This window comes from Caenorhabditis remanei, chromosome II, assembly GCF_010183535.1.
Source record: "Caenorhabditis remanei strain PX506 chromosome II, whole genome shotgun sequence".
NCBI lineage: Eukaryota > Metazoa > Nematoda > Chromadorea > Rhabditida > Rhabditidae > Caenorhabditis > Caenorhabditis remanei.
In genome coordinates this window covers 3,901,448-3,919,045 of record NC_071329.1, presented here as the reverse complement: position 1 = coordinate 3,919,045, position 17,598 = coordinate 3,901,448, and the positions used below count along the sequence as shown (strand labels likewise).

General features: G+C 39.0%; 7 protein-coding genes across 7 annotated transcripts; 3 read left to right on the top strand and 4 right to left on the bottom strand.

The window, feature by feature from the left end:
* Nucleotides 1–738: 738 nt before the first annotated feature.
* GCK72_004393 (uncharacterized protein) lies at nucleotides 739–2,214 on the top strand (the record flags this gene model as incomplete). Its single annotated transcript, XM_053724650.1, has 3 exons — nucleotides 739–806; nucleotides 851–2,035; nucleotides 2,085–2,214. The coding sequence occupies 3 exons, from the start codon at nucleotides 739–741 to the stop codon at nucleotides 2,212–2,214; spliced, it is 1,383 nt and encodes a 460-aa protein (XP_053588844.1).
* An 880-nt stretch (nucleotides 2,215–3,094) lies between these two features.
* GCK72_004392 (uncharacterized protein) lies at nucleotides 3,095–4,581 on the top strand (the record flags this gene model as incomplete). The annotated part of the gene is made up of 4 exons (XM_053724649.1): nucleotides 3,095–3,162; nucleotides 3,207–3,328; nucleotides 3,461–4,394; nucleotides 4,443–4,581. The coding sequence occupies 4 exons, from the start codon at nucleotides 3,095–3,097 to the stop codon at nucleotides 4,579–4,581; spliced, it is 1,263 nt and encodes a 420-aa protein (XP_053588843.1).
* A 664-nt stretch (nucleotides 4,582–5,245) lies between these two features.
* Nucleotides 5,246–6,700, bottom strand: GCK72_004391 (uncharacterized protein; the record flags this gene model as incomplete). Its single annotated transcript, XM_003097733.2, has 3 exons — nucleotides 5,246–5,384; nucleotides 5,434–6,588; nucleotides 6,633–6,700. 3 exons carry the CDS (start codon nucleotides 6,698–6,700, stop codon nucleotides 5,246–5,248), a joined length of 1,362 nt encoding a protein of 453 aa, XP_003097781.2.
* A 414-nt stretch (nucleotides 6,701–7,114) lies between these two features.
* GCK72_004390 (uncharacterized protein) lies at nucleotides 7,115–8,520 on the top strand (the record flags this gene model as incomplete). The annotated part of the gene is made up of 3 exons (XM_003097740.2): nucleotides 7,115–7,182; nucleotides 7,227–8,351; nucleotides 8,397–8,520. The coding sequence occupies 3 exons, from the start codon at nucleotides 7,115–7,117 to the stop codon at nucleotides 8,518–8,520; spliced, it is 1,317 nt and encodes a 438-aa protein (XP_003097788.2).
* Nucleotides 8,521–9,398: 878 nt separating this feature from the next.
* On the bottom strand, nucleotides 9,399–10,878 carry GCK72_004389 (uncharacterized protein; the record flags this gene model as incomplete). Its single annotated transcript, XM_003097762.2, has 3 exons — nucleotides 9,399–9,537; nucleotides 9,582–10,766; nucleotides 10,811–10,878. 3 exons carry the CDS (start codon nucleotides 10,876–10,878, stop codon nucleotides 9,399–9,401), a joined length of 1,392 nt encoding a protein of 463 aa, XP_003097810.2.
* A 1,958-nt stretch (nucleotides 10,879–12,836) lies between these two features.
* On the bottom strand, nucleotides 12,837–14,290 carry GCK72_004388 (uncharacterized protein; the record flags this gene model as incomplete). The annotated part of the gene is made up of 3 exons (XM_003097771.2): nucleotides 12,837–12,975; nucleotides 13,024–14,178; nucleotides 14,223–14,290. The coding sequence occupies 3 exons, from the start codon at nucleotides 14,288–14,290 to the stop codon at nucleotides 12,837–12,839; spliced, it is 1,362 nt and encodes a 453-aa protein (XP_003097819.2).
* A 1,224-nt stretch (nucleotides 14,291–15,514) lies between these two features.
* On the bottom strand, nucleotides 15,515–16,971 carry GCK72_004387 (uncharacterized protein; the record flags this gene model as incomplete). The annotated part of the gene is made up of 3 exons (XM_003097729.2): nucleotides 15,515–15,653; nucleotides 15,702–16,859; nucleotides 16,904–16,971. The coding sequence occupies 3 exons, from the start codon at nucleotides 16,969–16,971 to the stop codon at nucleotides 15,515–15,517; spliced, it is 1,365 nt and encodes a 454-aa protein (XP_003097777.2).
* Between the last annotated feature and the right edge of the window lie 627 nt (nucleotides 16,972–17,598).

Here is a 17,598-nt window from a genome sequence, read left to right as displayed (position 1 = left end):
TTCACTTTTGTTACGCTGTTTCATGTTTTTGGTACTGCCCTTAATCAGGGCTGTATTAGAACTGGCGCAAACCAGAACCAAGAAATCTAGATCTATTAGTTTCGCTATACCTTTTGATCCCAGATAAGTCAAGTTCTCATTAGTAACAGTTCTGATCTGGTCATTAAGCTGATTAGTGCCAGCACTATCGTTTCTGTTCATTATCTATGCACTCCAAAATTGAATCAATTGTTCCCATATATTATACTGTTTCTGTTCCCATCCTAAACCAGTCAAAAACAAGGCCCCTGGGGTGTCCGTTTAGGTCTGCTACTATAACAAAATCCCCAATTTAATAACCTCGTTCCGTTCAACCCTGGTCTGCGCTAAACAAAAACAAGCGACAGGCCGTGCGAAAATCTTGTTTCGCCTAATTCCACATCTCGACGACGTCTTAGCACCGTTCGTTCTCAGTGTCAGTATCTCAAGGTCTTGTAGCTGAAGACATACACCATCTGCATTTTTACCTGGAGCACCTGAGACTGCCCTACTCTCCCAGAGAATTCAACAGATGGTCTACCTTATACCGTTTCTACTATTTACTCACATAATTCCTGTCATTAAGAAGACAACGCCGTTCTCTCCCAGAGCACACTGCAAATAGAGGGTCCAATCGATAACGTCACTACACAAGCCTTTATTCAAATCCCTTCAGTCTCCCTCCATCCGTCCTCCTTTCCCTTTTTCTTATTCGAAAAAATGCCTACCGTTCCACTACAGTATGAAACCTTGAAATCTGTTCTGCTTTACATGGAACCCAATATACGGTTAGTTACCACTCAAGATAACCTCCGAAGTTTATGTTTTTTAGGTTCGAAGTCTCTCTTCACATGCCATCAATCAGCACTCTCGAGAAACGGATTCCCTTGAAAATTAGGAATTTAACATTTTCAACACCTCAAAATGAAAAATGTTTGAAAATAAACCAATTCAACTACCGGCTGGGTGTATATTGTGATTTCGGAGATATGGATGTCCCCTCTGATTTTCAATTTACGAACGACAGAGACGGCGCTCCACATGATTTTGATCAATATGGGTTTTCTATTACTCGGGGAAGAAATACGATACTTCCAGGAGATGTTGATTTAAGGAAAGAAGTGCTAGAAGAACTTTGGGGAAATTATTCCGAAGACACGATGCAACATGTTGTTAAGAAATTAAGAATGCTCAAGAGATTGTTCGCTGAACGCACAAATCAAGAATACAGCGAGGACGATGGGTTTCCTCCAGAAGTTGGACCAAAAGATGTTACTTACGAATCTCGGAATCGAAGAAATTTAGAATATTCTCCTGATGAATTTATTGAATCGATGATCAAGAAGATACAAGATAGTCTGAAGCCATATCTTCACCGCCGAAACAAAACAAAGCCTCCATTCACGTGTTGGATTCAATTGACTATAAATTCCCCAAACAGCCGTCAACCCCACCGGTTTCCATATCACAAAACACTTTTTGAAGCGGAGAAACACTTAATCACACAATTGTTTGGAAAACGAAAGTCCATGATACCTGTGAAGAATCTCAAAATTGGGCATGAGAACGAAATCCTCCGGTTTCCAGTGGCTACCAAAATGAGCATCGAGAATTTAGAAGTCGGAGATTGGAATGCAGCAAATTTCGAAGCGTTTGGTAATATCATTGATTCATCTTCCCTACCACTTCAACGATTGAAACTTAGGAGTTCAATTCCTACTTCTGATTTTACGCACCAAATTGTGAAAGAATCAAAGTGCTTAGTGATAAATAACCTAATGTATGCTGAGCTTTCTTGGACACCGATTCTACAGAACCTCACTAATCAGAAAGTGTTGTTGTTGCGTGAGAACAGACTACATCCACCAAATAACTATGTGGATTTGATTGAGAATTGGCTGGAGACTGGTCGTCCGGTTGGGACCACATTTATCATGGAAATCAGGAAGGAAGAGACTGTGAAGCAATGTTTGGAGACTTTAAAGCAAAGACATGACGTTTATGCATGGTCTGAGAGGTAAAACTGTCAATAAAAGCTATGAAAACTAATAGCAATTTGATTCCAGACTAGTACAACTCCGTATTAACAGCTATTCAATGCTTGATGTTTGTTATGAAGCAACATTCAGTCTATATATGCATCATCAACCGGAATGGTTGTTGAGTTTGACAGTAGTTCCTTCAACAGCTAACTAATTTTTTTAAAATTTTGTCAGTCCGTATTTATTTCACGTATCCAGTTGGGACCCCGCGGATCAAAGTTTCTATAAATCAGAACCGTTAAATCTATAGGGGCAACACTATCGATTCTGTTTATTATCAATCACTTCACTCTAAAATTGATTGATCTTTCATTGTTTCCAAATATTTATAATGTACTGTCTTTTTTCCCAGCTTAATATTATTTAGTCTTGTGGAGCGACATATTTAACGATGTTTGCATTAATTTGATAAAGCGTGCTTTATGAAGTTTTCAATGTTACATTTCTAAAATGATTTTATCACCTGGCCTGCTTTCTATCTCTCTTTTGTGTCTGGAAAAAATGCGGTCAAAAACAGGGACGCGGGATCTCCTTTTAAATCAGCCACAATAACAAAATCCGGGCCATAGAAAACTCTAGGATTGCTGGGCCGTCATATAATTTTAAATCTGCAAGTACCCTTTGCGACAGCCCTGGTTCCGTCGTTCTCCATGTCAGTATCTCAATTTCATGAATATGGACACACAACTAACATACACCACCCGCCTTGATTCTCCTCTTTAAGTACTTGAGACTGTTCTCCTTTCCACAAGAATCCAACAGATGGACCACCATAAAACGATCCCACTATTTACTCACAGAAGGCCTTCCATTGTGAAGACAACGACGTTTTCTCCCAGACCTAGCCAATGAAATCCCTACACAGTCCCCCATTCACATCTCTTCAGCCTCTTCTGCCAAGAAAAATAACGAGGTTTTCACCCGGAGCACACATTAAACGGCCTTGACGAAAACGTCACGGTACACCTCACTACTCAGTTCCTCCTCATTCGTCCTCCTGTCCGTTCTCCACAATTCCTATCGTTACTCAAAAGATGGTTACCATCCCTTTACAGTATGAAAGTTTGAAGGCTGTTCTACCGTACCTGGATGCAAATATACGGTAAGTTGCCCCTCAAGCTAGCTTCACAAACTAATCACTTTCAGATTCCAAATCTCCCTGTGCATACCGTCTCTCAGTTCTCTCGAAAAACGGATTCCCTTGAAAATCAAGAATTTAACGTTTTCAAAAAACGGGACGACAGTGAATCAATTTAGTTATCAAGTCGGTATATATCGTGATTTTGGGAACAAGGAAGCTCTATATTATTTTGTTCCTAAAAATGACTCTGGTGGTGAACCATCGGATATCGATCAATAAGGATTTCCTATTTATCCTGGATACGATACATTGTTTCCAGGAGATGTTGATTTGAGTGGAGAATTTTTTGATATGGATCTGGACTATAGTGAGGAAAAGGAACACAAACTAATACAAAAACTGAGAATATACAAGATTTTGTTGACTGAGTTTCAAGTCCCAGCAGGCGAAGATGATATCTGCATTGAGAGTGTCCCTTGGGATGGTTCTCTTGAGTCCAATATAAGAGACTATGCAGAATGGTTCGAACCTGATTGTGAGTATATTCGATCAGAGTTCAAATCTGAAGTTCAAACTATTCGAGAGACCTTGGCGCCATATATCTACCGTCGGAACAACACGAAGCCACCGTACACTCCCTTGATTCAATTTACTACCCGCTCTCCAAAAGGAAGCACAACGATCCAACGTTATGCGTATAACAAGCATCTTTTTGAAGCGTTGAAGGTGTTGAACAATAAGTTTTTTGAAAAACGAAGCTCGGTTATATCAGTAAAACACCTGAATATAGAGTTTAATGGAGACATTATTCGTTTCCCCACCGGGTACATGTTAAGAATTGATGAACTCGAAGGAGAGATGCGCAATGCATTCCAATTCGAGGCATTGAAAAAAATTATCGACACGTCGTCATTTCCACTCAACAAGCTGGAGATTTTCGGTTTACATGTGGACTCTGCCGATTTCAGCCACCAAATAGTACGTGAAACAAAGACACTGGTAATTAGTGCCTTCACACTGGAAGGTGACTTATGGTCTCCGTTTCTCCGCGATTTACCAAATCGACGCGTGATTCTGAAGAATTCTATGGTGTGGGAATCACGTGAAAACTATGTGGACTTGATTGAAGATTGGTTGGAAAGAGGTCGCCCGGTGGGAACTTTCTTCACGATGTGTATCCGGAACGAAGATATAGCAAAACAGTGTTTAGACACTCTAAAACAGAGGGAAGAGGTTATAAAATTTTCAGAAAAGTAAGGATATAGTAGTTTCAGCGGCAACTAACTGTTGTTCTTTTTCAGACAAGTTCAATTCAAAATCGGTGCTGCTTTGATTCTCAACGTCTCATATGAATTTACTGGTGAGCCAGCCATTATTTATAATGATTATGATTCAAAATGGGTTTTGCATTTGAAAGTTTCTCTCGCAAGATCCGATTAATCCCCTCCTGGTTTAAAAGAGTTTTGATTTCCTTTCTTTTTTCTGTGTATTGTTTTTTTCTCTACGCGATCCCTATATTCCTGTAAAGCGGTTGAGAGTAATTTTATGATATGAAAATGTTCATAATCAACATTTTATTTCAATAAACTATTGAATAATTTTCTCTCAAATTCTTGTTAATCTAGCCAGACCTCACGGCAAACACTTAACAATACCTTGAAATCATAAACGTTCCGTTTTGAAGCGTCCGGTTTGAAATGGTTCGTTTGCAAATGTTTTGATATTGAAATGTCGAGTTTCAAAATCTCCGGCTCCGAAACTTCGTGTTCCGAAATTTCCGGTTATGAAACGTTTGGTCTGGTTTTCTAGGTGATTCAGAATCCTTCAAAAGAAAGTGTTTAGTGATGGAAATCGATGAGTAAGCACAAATATTCATTTCAAAAATGTGAGATTATATGTAATAACAACAAAAAAAAGTGAATTTTATAATTTCAAAAAATGTTAAAGATGATGTTTATGCAATCCTGTTTGAGAACTGAATCACCCATTTCAAATGAAAAAATCGAATAGCTCAGTTTTCCTTGGCAGATATTATTTCGAGGGTGATGCAATTAGAATAGTTTTTTTTTAAGATTGAAATGAATTTTTTCAGAACAGTAGGAGATTAATCAGATCTTCCACGGACAACTCTTAGTCTCAGCCACCACTTCCCATGGGCATTTCTCAGGAATCTCCCAGGTTGTTCAATCATTTCATAAGAAACTTCGAGCATCAATGCAGCATTGATACGGAGTTGAACTTGTCTGAAAAAATCATTATTACTGTCGGTAAGGATTTGATAGAAACGCTCACTTTTCAGAAGATCCAATAACTTCTTGTCTCTGTCTCAAAATGTCCAAACATTGCTTCACGGTCTCTTCGTTTTTGATTCCCATATAGAAAGTGGTCCCAATCGGACGCCCTCTCTCCAACCAATTCTCAATCAAATCCATATAATTATTTGGTGGATTTCGTCTGTTCTCATTCTCCAAGTACACTATTCGGTTGGTCAGATTTCGAAGAATTGGGGTCCATGAACCATTTTCACTGGTAATATTACCGATGATCAATATTTTTGCCTCTCTCACAATGGTGTGTTGAAAATCTGCAGCGAAAACACTACTTGAAACTTTCAGTTGTTGAAGTGGAAAAGATGATGGATGAATGACTTGTTTGAAACGATCCAATGCAAGCGAATTCCAGAATAGAACTTCTAAATTTTCGATTTTCAGAACAGTTGCCGCGGGAAAACGGATAATTCGATCGTGAAGCTCAATTTTCAGATTCTTCACTGATATATTCAAATCACGATTTCCAAATAGTTTCGTGTGCACCGCCTTTTTTGCTTCATAAAGATACTTATTGTATGCGACACGATGGATTGTTACTCCTTTTGGAGAGCTTGTAGTAAATTGAATCCAAGAGGTACAAGGAGGAATTTGATTGTTTCGACGATTGTTATAAGCACTGAGCCGGTCCCGAAGTGATTGAATTTGATCTTGAATGGATTCTACAGAATCGTTTAATACAGTTTGTCGAAATGTCTCATTGGAAGCCCCTGCATTCCTGGTTTCGTCGTCTTCAATATACTCCTGATTCAACCGTTCGGCTAACAACATTTTTAAAATTCTCAGCTGCTGCGCATGACCTTGTTCCCATTCCTCCGTATAAACCGGAACATCTAGTTGAACTCCTGTTCTCAAATCGAGATCTCCTGGAAGTACGTGGTTTAATCCGGGATATATGATGACTCCATATTGATCAATGTCATTGAAAGACCCTCCCCTTTGATTCATACGGACAACATCGAGAGGAGTTTCGTTGCGTCCATAATCACGGTATACAGCAAGGCGGTAGGAGACCTCATTCACCTCCGTAAATGAACCTGCAAACGTCAAATTCTCGATTTTCAGTGGTATGCGGCTCTCAAGGGAGCTGACTGATGGAATGTGTAGAGAGATTTGAAATCTGAAAGTGATTAGTTTAAGAGGTAACCAGGAGTGGTAACTTACCGTGTATTTGGGTCCATGTACGGCAGAATCGCCTTCAAACTTTCATACCGTAATGGTATGACAGGCATTTCTCGGGCGAAAAGAATACAGCAATCAATAAGGTAGGTAGAGGAGGAATACAAATGGGAGGAATACTGAAGAGATGTGAGCGAGGGGTTGTGTGGAGACGTGCTAATCGACCGGAGCAGTAGAGTGCTGTGGGAAAACTAATATTCTTAGAGAATGGCAGATGGTATTTCTGTTTGTCCACCGTTCCCAGGGATCGGAATTCTATTTGCAAAGACAATGTAGATAACCGCTGACACCACCTGTCATTTCATTCTCTGCGAATATTGGTATTCCCAGAGCACTCTACAGATAACCCCGGTCGATTAGCACGCCTCTGCACAACCGCTCACTCACATCTCTTCAGTATTCCTCCCATTTGTCTCCCTCCTCAACCCACCCTTTTTATTGATTGCTGTATTTTTTTCGCCCGGAAAATGCCTGTCATACCAGTACAGTATGAAAGTTTGAAGGCGATTCTGCCATATATGGACCCAAATACACGGTTAGTTATCACTCTTGTTTACTTCTTGAACTAATCACTTTCAGATTCCAAATCTCTCTGCGCATACCTTCTATCAGCTCTCTCGAGAAACGATTACCATTGAAAATCGTGAATTTAAAGTTTTCAAAAACAGGAATCGAAGTAAATGGAACTCGCTACCGGCTAGGTGTATACCGCGAATTGAAAGATAAGAACGTGCCCTCTGGGGTTCAAATGTCAATGCTACCGATGTCACATGATATCGATGAACATGGATTCGCTATTTCTCCGGGAATCAACACAGTTCTTCCAGGAGATGTAGATTTGAGAAAAGGAATCCTGGCGAATTCACAAAACGATACAAATAGAAAAGAACATCTTCTAGTTCAGAAGTTGGAAACTCTCAAGAAGATTTTCGCCGATCGCTTGAATCAGGAGTACAATCGGTATCTAGCTCTAAGAACTCGATATCGTTGGAAGGACTCTTCTGTGAGTCTGATTCAAAATCAGATAGACGTTTTACAAACCGCGTTGGAACCTTTCAAGCATCGTCGCGACAACACAAAACCACCGTACACCAACTCGATTCAATTGACTTTGACTTCACAGAGAAGAGGTCTGATTCAACGGATTCCTTACAATAAGAATCTGTTCGAGGCAATGAAAATACTAAGCGCTACACTGTTTGGCAAGCGACGTTCGATAATATCAGTGAAGAATGTGACCATTGATTTTCACAATTACATTCTTCGTTTTCCTGTGGAAACCAAGCTGAGAATTCAAGCATTGGATATACTCAGTTGGAATGCATCGAATTTTCAAGAATTCAGTCAGATTATTGATAAATCTTCGTTCCCTCTTCAACAATTAACGATGAAATGTGGTGCTCGTGGCTCAAGATTTGAGCATGCAATTGTTAAAGAAGCAAAGAGTCTTATCATTAACATTAACAAAATCTCAAGACGCCCATGGATTCCAATTCTTCGCAATTTGACCAATCGACATTTGTATTTGGAAACACAGAGTAGACAAGAATCTCATGAAGACTACGTGAACTTCATCAGCAGTTGGTTGGAGAACGGCAAACGCCCCGTTGGAACTTCTTGGAGTGGTATCAAGAAGGAAGAAACTGTCAAGCGGGTTTTGATCAATTTGAAAATGAGGCCAGAGGTTGTTGCAGTATCAGATAAGTAAGTGTTCTGGTTCGTGAATAATTTCTCATTTTATTATTCCAGCTATGTTCAACTACGTGTCAACGCTTCATCGAGTCTTCAAGTTTTTTATTTACCTTTAAAAACATCGGACTTCTACTCAAAATGGTTGTTGACCTGGAGAGTTGTTCGGTCGCAGTTGGAGTAATCAGTTGGAATCTTTGATGTTACCAGTTATTCTTTCTGTTCCAACATGAATTTCTGATACAAATAATGTTTTTTTTAATATAACGATAAAATGGTGTTTTTTTTATCTAATATGTTGTAACAACTCTTTGTAAGTTCTTTTAAAACTTCCCAAAACGTTTTTTTTCTCAATTTATATATAAGTTTGTGTAAATGTAAAAGAAATGTACTGCCGATAACCATGTAAGAAGTGAGCCGTTGTCACTGCTGCTACCTGTTTACAACAATCTGACAGTAGCTCTGGTCTCCACCTAAAAATGCAAATGAATCACAAATCCTGCTCCTCTACATAACTCTATAGAACTCCTGCACAGAAATTCCAAAATTGTATTGAATTGATATTATAAATTCACAGTCTGCCGCCGGAGGGTGTATAAGGCGCATGGAAATTGTTCGGATGGGTAAAAAGCCGTACTTCACTACGATTTTCATGCTTTCAACTACGAGACCCATCCGAACAAATTCCATGCGCCTTTAACGACCTACGGCGGCAGACTGTGAATTTGTAATAAGTGATGCATTTTAAATGACCTTGTCTTGAAATATCGGTAAAATTCTCACTCAGAAGTCAACGTTTGGTGCTGGAGAGTATTTGAGAGATGTTTATTTTTAAAATAAGAGTTTATATTCGATTACAACAAAAAAAAGAGAATTTCATAGTTTGAAAAAATGATTAAAACCATGTGTAAAGATGATGTTCATCAGATTTTGTTAAAGAACAGGACCGCCTATTTCAAATGATAAAATTGAATTATTTAGTTTTCCTTGGCAGTTATCACTCCGAGACTTATGCAATTGTTTTTTAAAGATTAGAATGAATTCTTTCAAAATAGTAGAAGATTAATCAGATCTTTCACGGAGAACTCTTATTCTCAGCCACCACTTCGATTGGTTATCATTCAGTAATCTCACACGTCGTACAGCCATTTCATAACAAACTTCGAGCATCGTTGCAGCGTTGATACGGAGTTGAACTTGTCTGAAAAATCCATATGTTCGTAAAGATTTGATAGAAACGCTCACTTTTCAGAAGATCCAACAACTTCTTCTCTCTGTTTCAGAGTATCCAAACATTGCTTTACGGTCTCTTCGCTTTTGATACCCATATAGAAACAGGTCCCAACCGGACGTCCTCTCTCCAGCCAATTCTCAATCAAATCCATATAATCATTTGGTGGATTCCGTGCGTTCTCATTCTCCAAGTATACTCTTCGGTTGGTCAGATTCAGAAGGATCGGCGTCCATGAACGATTTTCATTGATATCATTACTTATAATCAATCTTTTCGGCTCTCTCGCAATGGTGTGTTGAAAATCAGCAGAAAGAGTGTTACTTGAAATTTTCAATTGTTGAAGTGGAAAAGATGATGGATGAATGACTTGCTTGAACCGTTCAAATTCACGTGAATTCCAGAATGCAACTTCTAAATTATCAATTTTCAAGATAGTTCCAGCGGGAAAACGAAGAATGTGATTTGAAAACGGAGAATGTGGCTCAATTTTCAGATTTTTCACTGAAATACTCGAATCACGATTTCCAAACAGTTTTGTGGTCACCGCCTTTGTCGCTTCATAAAGATACTTATTGTATGCGACACGTTGAATTGTTACTCCTGTCGAAGAGCGCATAGAAAGTTGAATCCAGGGAGTACACGGAGGAACTCTATTGTCCTGACGATTTTTTAACGCACGTAGCAAATTTCGAAGGTATTGAATCCTGCTTTGAATAGTTTCTACAGATGCTTTTAATGTAATTTCTCGATATGTCTCTACAAAAGCATTCGCAGGTTCTCCAACAGCGGCATTCCTGGTTTCGTCGTCTTCAATGTATTCTTGATTCAACCGTTCAGCCAGTATCATTTTCAAAACTCTCAGTTGTTGGACTACGTCTTGTTCTGATTCCTCCGTATTAGCCAAAACATCTCGTTGAGCTGTTGTTCTCAAATCGATATCTCCTGGAAGTGCAATGTTCACTTCGGGATGAATGATGAGTCCATATTGATCAATTTCGCTAAGAGACCCTCCCCCTTGATTCATACGGAGAACATTGTAAGGAGTTTCGTTTCTTCCGTAATCACGGTACACACCAAGTTGGTAGGAGACCTTATTCACTTCTGTATGTACTTTCGAAAACGTCAGATTCTCGATTTTCAGTGGTGTACGGCTTTCAAGAGAGCTGATTGAAGGCATTCGAAAAGAGATTTGGAATCTGAAAATGAATGGTTCAAGAAGTAAACAGGAGTGGTAACTAACCGTTTGTTCGGATCCATGTACGGCAGAATCGCTTTTAAAATTTCATTCTGGATAGGTATAACAGGCATTTCTTAGACGGAAAGACATCAATCAATAATAAGGGTAGGTTAGAGAGGGAGACGAATGAGAGGAATACTGAAGAGATGTGAGTGAGGGGGTTGGGCGGAGACGTGCTAATCGACCGGGGTTATCGGATTATCGTGCTCTGGGAAAACCAATATGCGCAGGGAATGAAATGACAGGTGGTGTCAGCGGTTATGATCACTTTCTTTGCAAATAGAATTCCGAACACTGGGAATGTCGGGCACAAAGCCTCAAAACTTTGGACGATGTTGTTGATAGTTGAAAACAAATGTATTAACAAGATCAGCGAATTCTAAGCGTTCTAATGATACATAACACGTGTCACCTGCTCCACGGTTTCTAGTTAGGACTCTCTAATGGGGAAAATCACGTTTTCATAAGAAATTTCAAAGAAGCACAAGCATTTATTGTTTAGGAAGTTCAAATTCACAGCTCGCAATTAAGAACAGGTACAAAATGTTTTAAACACTTTGAGTTAATAACACGCTTTCTATATTTATCATTAGCACGCAATTGAGCAGCCGAGAAACACTGATCAACAAATACGACTTGAGATGAGTATGTTAATGAGATCTTCATTTATAAGTGACGCTTAAAGTGAGCTGGTCTTGAAATATCTATAACGTTTTGTGGTAACATAGAGGTTTCAGAATCCTTCAGATATCAACATTGAGTAATCACCAATATTTATTTCCAAATGATTTAGTCTCCAACTGGGCCGAATCCAATTTCCTTCCTCTTGCCCATTCCAAAACAGGTTTGCTTCGCTTCGGCTTACTCAACCCTCATCATCAGTTTTTTATTGCTGGTTCTCCCATTCCTGACTCCAACTCCGTTCGTGATCTTGGCCTGCTTGTTGAACCTGATCTCAAGTTCCGGGCTCATATTAATCGTACAGTGGCTCTAGCCCGACTTCGTTCCTCTCAGATCTTAAAATCTTTCAAGTCAAATAATCCAGCTTTCTACTCATTCCTTTTTAAAACTTACGTTCTTCCTCTCCTTGAGTATTGTTCTGTTATTTTCTGTTTGTTCCCCACATCTCATCTCTCTAGACTTCTTGAATCCACCCTTAGAGTATACTCTAGAATAACGCTCCAGCGCTGTAACATCTCTTTCTCTTCTTACTCGCAACGCTTGGAACTCCTCTCAATGCACTCCATTAGACACCGCAGACTCAAATCCCAATTACTCCTACTTTACAAATTCATTGCTGGCGCATCTCACTTCCCCTTCCTTAATACCATTGTCAGATTGTCTGATTCTCCCAGAAGGCCCATGGCTCTTATCTATCTCTCCCCACCTATCTGATAACTTTTTCTCTTTCACCATTCCGTATTGGAATGCCATAACCTACAATGTAAATACTTTTCTTTCCCCCTCTCAATTTGCTATTCTACTTGATTCCTCTATAACCCGGTTCTAATATTTCTTCCTCCTTTCTTGTTGTTTAAACGAACAGTTTCTTAATTTATTCTCTGTCCCTGCCTCCAATTGCCTACTTCCTTTATTTCCCATTGATCTCATCTCCATAACATTGCTCCCCCCCGTTTTAGTCATTCAAATTGTCTTTCCCCATGTCATCATTATTTATTTGTTGATTACATAGATTTTTCCTCTTTTTTACTTGAAACTGTCTCGTGAGGGACATGTTCAAGTCTTCTGTGAATTTTTATAGCCATTTTGTCGTGAAAAAAAAAATAAATAAAAAGAGTTTAACAAATAAAAAACGAGAATTTTATAATTTGGAAAATCTTTGAAGCCATGCGTACAAATGATGTTAATATTATAAGATCCTGTTTAAACAGCACTCCACTGGACTGCCCATTTCAAATGAAGAAATTGAACAGTCCAGTTTTCTTTGGCAGAAATCATTTGTAGGATTGTGTAAATGAAATGAATTTAGAAAAACAACGAGATTAGAATTGTTTTTGACGGTCAGAGTTTAATCAGATCTTCCACGAACAACTTTCAGTCTCAGCCGCCACTTCGACTGGTCATCTCTCTGTAATCTTCCAGGTTGTTCTATCATTTCATAGGAGACGTTGAGCATCAATGCAGTGTCGATTCGGAGTTGAACATGTCTGAAAAAAAATAATTATAGTGGGTACGGCTTTAGTAGAAACGCCCACTTTTCAGAAGATCCAAGAACTTCTTGCCTCTGTCTCAGAGCATCCAAACATTGCGTCACGGTTTCTTCGTTTTTGATTCCCATAGAAAAAGTGGTCCCAACCGGTCGTCCTCTCTCCAACCAATTCTCAATCAAATCCATATAATTATTTGGTGGATTCAGTCTGTTCTCATTCTCCAAGTACACTATTCGGTTGGTCAGATTCAAAAGGATTGGGGTCCATGAACGATTATCATTGGTAACATTATTGATAATCAATCTTTTTGCCTCTCCCACAATGGTGTGTTGAAAATCCGCAGCAAAAACACTACTTGAAACTTTCAGTTGTTGAAGTGGAAGAGATGATAGATGAATGACTTGTTTGAAACTTTCAAATGCAAGTGAATTCCAGAATGCAATTTCTAAATTTTCGATTTTTAAAATAGTTGCGGTGGGAAAACGGAGAATTCGATTGGGAAGCTCAATTTTCAGATTCTTCACTGATATATTCGAATCACGATTTCCAAACAGTTTCGTGTGCACCGCCTTTGTCGCTTCATAAAGATACTTATTGTATGCAACACGTTGGATTGTGATTCCTTTTGGAAAGCGTGTAGCGAATTGAATCCAAGGAGTATATGGAGGAATTCGATTGTTTCGAAGATTGGTATAAGCACTGAGCCGGTCCCGAAGTAATTGAATTTGAAGTTGAATGGATTCTACAGAATCGTTCAATACAATTTGTCGAAATGTTTCATTGGAAGCTCCTGCATTCCTGGTTTCGTCGTCTTCAATATATTCCTGATTCAACCGTTCGGCTAACAACATTTTTAAAATTCTCAACTGCTCCACGAGACCGTGTTCCCATTCCTCCGTATAAACCGGAGCATCTACTTGAACTGTTGTTCTCAAATCGATATCTCCTGGAAGTACGTTGTTCAATCCGGGAAATATGATAAGTCCATATTGATCAATGTCATGGGAAGACCCTCCACATTGATTCATACGGACAACATCGGAAGGAGTTTCATTGCATCCGTAATCACGGTATACACCAAGCTCGTAGGAGACCTTATTCACTTTCGTATCTATTATTGTAAACGTCAAATTCTCGATTTTCAGCGGTAGACGGCTCTCCAGAGAGCTGACTGAAGGCATGCGGGAAGATATTTGAAATCTGAAAATGATTAGTTCAAGAAGTAAACAGGAGGTGTGACTTACCGTGTATTTGGTTCCATGTAAGGCAGAATCGCCTTCAAACTTTCATACTGAATAGGTATGACAGGCATTTCTCGGGCGAAAATAAAGCATTAAAATCAATAAGGATAGGTTGAGGAGAGCGACAAATGGAAGGAATACTGAAAAGATGTGAGTGAGGGGTTGTGTGGAGACGTGTTAATCTATCGGGGTTATCTGAAGAGTGCTCTGGGAATACCACTATGCGCAGAGAATAGAACTTGCAATTACTATTCCTCCACCTTTCCCAGTGATCAGAATTGTAGTTGCAAAGAAGGTGTACATAATCGCTGACATCGTTTGTCATTCTGTCATTCTCTGAGAATAATGGTATTCCAGATCACTCTACAGATAACCCCGGTCGATTAGCACATCTACACACAACCCCTTACTCTCATCTCTACAGTATTCCTCCCATTTGTCTCCCTAAAACCTTAGTATTTGAGTCCGTTTTGCTGTTGGATTGTATGGTGTTCACAGACAAACCCAAAAATACAAATGAATCACAAATCTTGACGCTTAAAGTGAGCTGGTCTTGAAATATCGCTAAATTCTCCTTCAGAAGTCAATGTTTAGAGCTTGTTAGAGGAATATTTATTTTTTAAATGGGAGTTTATATGTAACCAGCTTAGGCTGACACGCCTTCGGCGCGTTTTCTCGCGGCTACATCACTCGAGTTCACGTGAAACCTTTTTTTGACGATAACTTGTATTTTTGAAAATGAATATAAAATGCCGACATTGTGACAGAGATTTGAACAAACCCCACATGCATTTTTTTATATAAGAATGACAAAATGTTCTCTGCAACACCGGGCTTGCTTCAAAAAGTGGGCAACTTTGAGAACTGTCTGCAGATCGGAAAAAAGTTTCATATTTCAGTGACAATTTCTTTGTAATGTACCCTCAACTGTTTGAGAACTACCGTAAAAACTGTATTTGAGGTGCCCCTCAATTTGAAGGGCCCCTTTAATAGAGTTGCACTCCGACGGAAACTTTGAACAATAGAATTGCATGCACCTCAAATACAGTTTTTACGGCAATTTTCTCTAAATGCTTTGCATATTGTCAACAGGAATGCTGCAGAAAGTTGACCCCGTTTTCAACAAAATTACTTTGTTCTTGAAATTCTGATGCATCAACATATTTGTTTATTCGATCGTTCATTCATTGATAAAATTACTTTTAAGAGCTTTACAGGATTATAGGGTTTGCAGAGAGAATAATTACAAGAGACAGTAAAAAGAAAGTCTCGGCTTCTTTAAAATCAAGAGAGGATTATTCAGATCTTCTACGAACCACTTTCAGTCTAAGCCACAAGTTTGATTCATATTCACTAAGAAAACTGCTTGTATGATCAATCATATCATAGGAGACATTGAACATCAATGAAGCATTGATACGGAGCTGGACTTGTCTGAAACAGAATTGATAGATATATAGAGGATTTGACAGAAACACTTACTTTTCAGTAGATCCTAAAACATTTTCTCTCTGCTTCAGAGTATCCAAACACTGTTTTGCTGTATTTTCGTTCTTGAGTCCCATACTGAAAGTGGTCCCAACCGGACGTCCTCTCTCCAACCAATCCTCGATTAAATTCACATAATCATTCGGAGGATCGCGTTGGTTCTCATTCATCAAACACACTCTTTGGTTGGTCAGATTCGGGAGGATTGGTGTCCATGAATCATCTTCAAGGGGATTATTATCGATAATTAATGATTTTGCCTCTTTCGCAATAATGTGTCTACAATCAAAAAAAGGAATTGTAGTACTTGAAATTTTCAATTGTTGAAGTGGAAAAGATGATGGATGAATGACTTGCTTGAACCGTTCAAATTCACGTGAATTCCAGAATGTAACTTCTAAATTGTCGATTTTCAGAACAGTTGCTGCGGGAAAACGAAGAATTCGATCGAAAATGTCAATTTTCAGATTTTTCACTGAAATACTCGAATCACGATTTCCAAACAGTTTCGTGTGCACCGTCTTTGTTGCTTCATATAGATACTTATTGTATGCAACACGTTGGATCGTTACTCCTTTTGGAGAGCGTCTGGTAAATTGAATAAAAGGAGTATAAGGAGGAATTCTATTGTTTCGACGATTGGTATAAGCACTGAGCCGGTCCCGAATGGATTTTATTTGACGTTGAATGGATTCTACAGAATCGTTTAATATAATTTGTCGAAATGTTTCATTGGAAGCTCCTGCATTCCTGGTTTCGTCGTCTTCAATATATTCCTGATTTAACCGTTCGGCTAACAACATTTTTAAAGTTCTCAGCTGCTGTACATGATCTTGTTCCGATTCCTCCGTGTTAAACCAATGATCTTGGTGAACTTCTGTTCTCAAATCGATATCTCCTGGAAGTACGTTGTTCACTCCGGGATATATGATGACTCCATATTGATCAATGTCATTGAGAAAACCTCCCCTTTGATTCATGTGGTGAACATCGGAAGGAGTTTCATTGCGTCCGTAATCACGGTATACACCAAGGTGGTAGGAGACCTTATTCACCTCCGTAAAAGGACCTGCAAACTTCAAATTCTCGATTTTCAGTGGTATGCGGCTCTCAAGGGAGCTGACTGATGGAATGCGCAGAGAGATTTGGAATCTGAAAGTGATTGATTCAAGAAGTAAACAGGAGTGGTAACTAACCGTGTATTTGGGTCCATGTACGGCAGAATTGCCTTCAAACTTTCATACCGTACTGGTATGACAGACATTTCTCGGGCGGAAAGAACACAGCAATCAATAATAAGGGTAGGTTGAGGACGGAGACGAATTGAAAGGATGTAGAAGAGATGTGAGAGACGTGTTAATCGACCAGATCTATCTGTAGAGTGCTTTGGGAATACAAAGCTTGTCAGAGAATGGAACTTGCAATTACTATTCGTCCACCTTTCCCAGTGACCGAAATTCTATTTGCAGAGAAAATGTACATAACCGCTGACACCACCTGTCATTCTATTCTCTGCGAATAGTGGTATTTCCAGGACACTCTACAGATAGCTCGGTCGATTAGCACGTCTCCACACAACCCCTTACTCTCATCTCTACAGTATTCCTCCCATTTGTCTCCCTAAAACCTTATTGAGGTCCGTTTTGCTGTTCGGTTGTATGGTCTTCACGGGCACATCTAAAAATGCAAATGAATCACAAATCTTGAAAGAACTCCTCTAATAAAAAGAAATTCCAATTTTGTTTTGGATTGATAAGTGACGCTTAAAGTGAGCTGATCTTCAAATATCGATGAAGTTCTCTTTCAGAAGTCAACGTTTAGAGATTGTTTGAGGAATATTTTATTTCGAAATGAGAGTTGATGTGTAATGACAACAGAAAAAAGAGAATAT